Genomic DNA, 3,896 nt, shown 5'->3' on the forward strand with positions numbered 1-3,896 from the left:
AATATTTACTATGTATTCTGATCCACTTGCTCTTCCTCAGCCTTAGGAAGCCACACAGAGGAAAACGGTGCTCCAGAAGGATGTCTCTGTCTCCAGTCCCAGCAGCCACAGCAACAAAGCACACATGTGTGTGCATGTATTTGGCATGTGGCCTACTTTCCTCACTCTAAATTTAGTGGTTACATTTTTGCTAAAATGAATGTGAATTTTGTAAAGGAATATGAGGCATGCTGAAGGTCTTTAAAAACATCATTGTGGGCGGCGCCGCGCGGGGCCGAGTGGAGCCGAGCAGCCACCCGCGCCGCGTCGCCGGTTTAAGCGCAGTGCGGGGCCGCGGCCGGGGGCGGCGGTAGTGAGACCAGCGCTGCGCTCCAGCCCCCTTTTCCCTCCATGGTTTCTCTCCGCTCCCGTGAGTAACTTGGCTCCGGGGGCTCCGCTCGCCTGCCCGCACGCCGCCCGCCGCCCGGGATCGCGCCGCCGGCCGCTGCCGCCAGCAGACCCCTTCCGACGGCCCTCGCTGCGCAGGCTGGGACGCCTCTCCCCCCTCCGCCCCCGCCGCGGAAAGTTAAGTTTGAAGAGGGGGGAAGAGAGAAACATGGACATGAAGAGGAGGATCCACCTGGAGCTGAGGAACCGGACTCCGGCAGCTGTTCGAGAACTTGTCCTGGACAATTGCAAATCAAATGATGGGAAAATTGAGGGCTTAACGGCTGAATTTGTGAACTTAGAGTTCCTCAGTTTAATAAATGTAGGCTTGATTTCAGTTTCAAATCTCCCCAAACTACCTAAATTGAAAAAGCTTGAGCTCAGTGACAATAGAATCTATGGAGGTCTGGATATGTTAGCAGAAAAACTCCCAAATCTTACACATCTAAACTTAAGTGGAAATAAACTGAAAGATATCAGCACCCTGGAACCTTTGAAAAAGTTGGAATGCCTGAAGAGCCTGGATCTGTTTAACTGTGAGGTTACTAACCTGAATGACTACCGAGAGAGCGTCTTCAAGCTCCTGCCCCAGCTGACCTACCTGGATGGCTATGACCGAGAGGATCGTGAAGCCCCTGACTCAGATGCTGAGGTGGATGGTGTGGATGAAGAAGAGGACGATGAAGAAGGAGAAGATGAGGACAAGGAGGAAGATGAGGATGGTGAGGAAGAAGAGTTTGATGATGAAGAGGATGAAGATGAAGACGAAGATGTAGAAGGGGAGGAGGATGAAGATGAAGTCAGTGGGGAGGAAGAAGAATTCGGACATGATGGAGAAGTTGATGAAGATGAAGACGATGAGGATGAAGATGAGGATGAGGATGAAGAAGAGGAAGAAAGCGGGAAAGGTGAAAAGAGAAAGAGAGAAACAGATGATGAAGGAGAAGATGATTAAGACCACAAATAACCTGCAAAAAAAAAGAACTGTTCAGTATTGGTTGGACTGCTCACATGGATTTGGTAGCTGTTTAAAAAAAAAGAAAGAAAGAAAAAAAAAAAAGTAGCTGTGATACAAACCCCAGGACACCCACCCACCCAAAGAGCCAAAGAATAGTTCCAGTGACATTCCGCCTTCCTCCATTTAGTCCCTCTTGGAAATCCACCACCAAGCTTGGGGACTTCACCCCAACAAAATTGTAAGCGTTAGGTTTTCGTGTAAGACTCTTGCTGTAGCGTGGATAGCTGTGATTGGTGAGTCAACTGTCCGTGGCTACCAGTTGCACTGAGATTGTAACAGCATTTTTACTTTCTGTACAACAAAGAAGCTTTGTAAATAAAATCTTAACATTTTGAAAAAAAAAAAAAAAAACCAAAAAAAAAAAACATCATTGTGCCCCCATTTCATTGCAGCATTCTTTACCATAGTCAATACATGGAGGCGTCCTAAGTGTTCATCAGTGGATGAATGGATAGAGAACATGTAATATATATATGAATAAGATTCAGCATTATAAAAAAGAAGGAAACCTTGCTATTTGCGACAAATGGATGCCTTAAGGGCATCATGGTAAGCAAAATAAGTCAGAGAAAAACAAATACTGTGTGATCTTCTATACATATAGAATCTAAACAAAAACAAAAAAGTGAGTTTATAGACATAGAGAACAGATTGGTGGTTGCCAGAAGCACGGGGTGGCAGTAGGGGGTGGGCAACGTGGGAGAAGGTGGTCAAAAGGTAAAAACTCCCATTTATAAAACAAATAAGACATGAGGATGTAATGTACAGCATGGTGACTACAGTTAATAATACTGCATTATGTGTTTAAAAGTTGCTCAGAATAAGAACCTACTCTGAAGCACAGGGAACTCTATTCAGTACTCTGTAATGACCTATATAGGAATAGAATCTCAGAAAGTAAAGTGGATATATGTATATGTATAACTGACTCACTTTGCTGTACAGCAGAAACTAACACGACACTGTAAATCATCTACACCCCAATAAGAAAAAATAATTAAGAAAACATTGCTGAGAGAGTGGATCTTAAAAGTGCTCATCCCAAGAAAAAAAAAATTGTAGCTATGTATGCTGAAAGCTGTTAACTATAATTTTTGTGGTGATCACTTTGCAATACATACAAATATCGAATCACAATGTTTCACACCTGAAACTAATATAGTGTTATATGTCAATCACATCTCAATTTAAAACAATTTAAAAATCATTGTAGAGGGCAGTGTATCAGCAAAGAAGTCAAGAAACACATGCATCTTAGCCTAGTCCTCCAATGGCTTGAAGGCAGTATTCACGTATATTAGAGACTTGGTAACGCTCTGCCTGAAGAAAAGAAGTCTGCGAGACCAAGCCTGGACGTGTAGAAGAGGGAAGTGATGAGTGGTAGGTACCGGTAGACAGGTTTGGTTTATACGTGAAATAATTTTCTCAAAAATATTATTGTTTTCATCCAATAGTTATTCTAGGTATGTTTATACATCATTAACTCTGTGTCTTTATATGCCTCAACAAATTTAATCGTTATAGAAATCTACTTCATACATCACAAATTTGAAGTACAAGGATGTGAAGAAATGTACTTAGCTTCCCAGTCAGGAGGTAGCAAAAATGGAATCTGAACACACCATCTATCTCTATAGGCTATAGGCTTAACCATGAGGATGTGATACTTCTCTGGTGCTTTGAATTGTAATGAGATTCCCTATCAGCAAGTGATTTTTCAAATATCATTGAATTTGTTTAAATGAAAGATGGCCACCCTCTATTCGCTATATAGTTGAGGAGATTTCTGCCTTAGTTAGAAGTTGTTCTAGATCACTGACGTCTCTTTTACTCTTAGATTCTATAATAAAACAATCTGGGTTTTACAGGTTTCCTTCTCTATTGAACTATTGATATTATTGTACTGCTAATCACCTGAGTTTGCCTATAGTATAAACTACGATGCAGCAAATTAAATTTAACCCCGCTGCTGGGATCCACATTTATGATTCCATAATATGGAAAATGATATGGCAGCTCCAGTTTTTACAATGGCTCTAGTCTATCCAAGTTGTCATGTATAATCAGAGAAACAGCATTAGGGAAACCTGAAATCATATTTATAACTAAATTACTTTGTATACTGGAGTCTGGTACTGCCAAACACAATCTGACCAACAATAGAGCAATTTAAAAAGTGTAAGTGAAATAGATTTGCCAATTAGTATAGCACTTTATAAATGTGGGTAACTGATCCTAAGAAACCAATAAGTATCTGGAGAACTGAATAATCACTTTAAAAAGTAATCAAGCCATGTAATTCCATCTGAGTTTTCATATCATGAAGGAAATTGTCTGAATCAAGAGAAAGAACACAGAGATTTCAATTTGTCTTTGGTATTACTTAAGTTGGTTACCATGTTGCTATAAATATCATACCATTTTCTGTAGCCTGTAGATTATCATCATCTTG

At 41.0% G+C, this 3,896-nt stretch overlaps 1 protein-coding gene across 1 annotated transcript; it reads left to right on the forward strand.

Moving 5' to 3' along the window:
* The first annotated feature begins 315 nt into the window (after positions 1–315).
* LOC130859588 (acidic leucine-rich nuclear phosphoprotein 32 family member B) lies at positions 316–1,775 on the forward strand. The gene has a single exon (XM_057747144.1). It carries the CDS (start codon positions 596–598, stop codon positions 1,379–1,381), a length of 786 nt encoding a protein of 261 aa, XP_057603127.1. The 5' UTR covers positions 316–595; the 3' UTR covers positions 1,382–1,775.
* The last annotated feature ends 2,121 nt before the right edge of the window (positions 1,776–3,896 follow it).

This window comes from Hippopotamus amphibius, chromosome 8, assembly GCF_030028045.1.
Source record: "Hippopotamus amphibius kiboko isolate mHipAmp2 chromosome 8, mHipAmp2.hap2, whole genome shotgun sequence".
Taxonomy (NCBI): domain Eukaryota; kingdom Metazoa; phylum Chordata; class Mammalia; order Artiodactyla; family Hippopotamidae; genus Hippopotamus; species Hippopotamus amphibius.

What these genes read in the sequence shown, in the direction of transcription:
- LOC130859588 (XM_057747144.1), top strand. Translation starts at nt 596, where the DNA reads ATGGACATGAAGAGGAGGATCCACCTGGAGCTGAGGAACCGGACTCCG.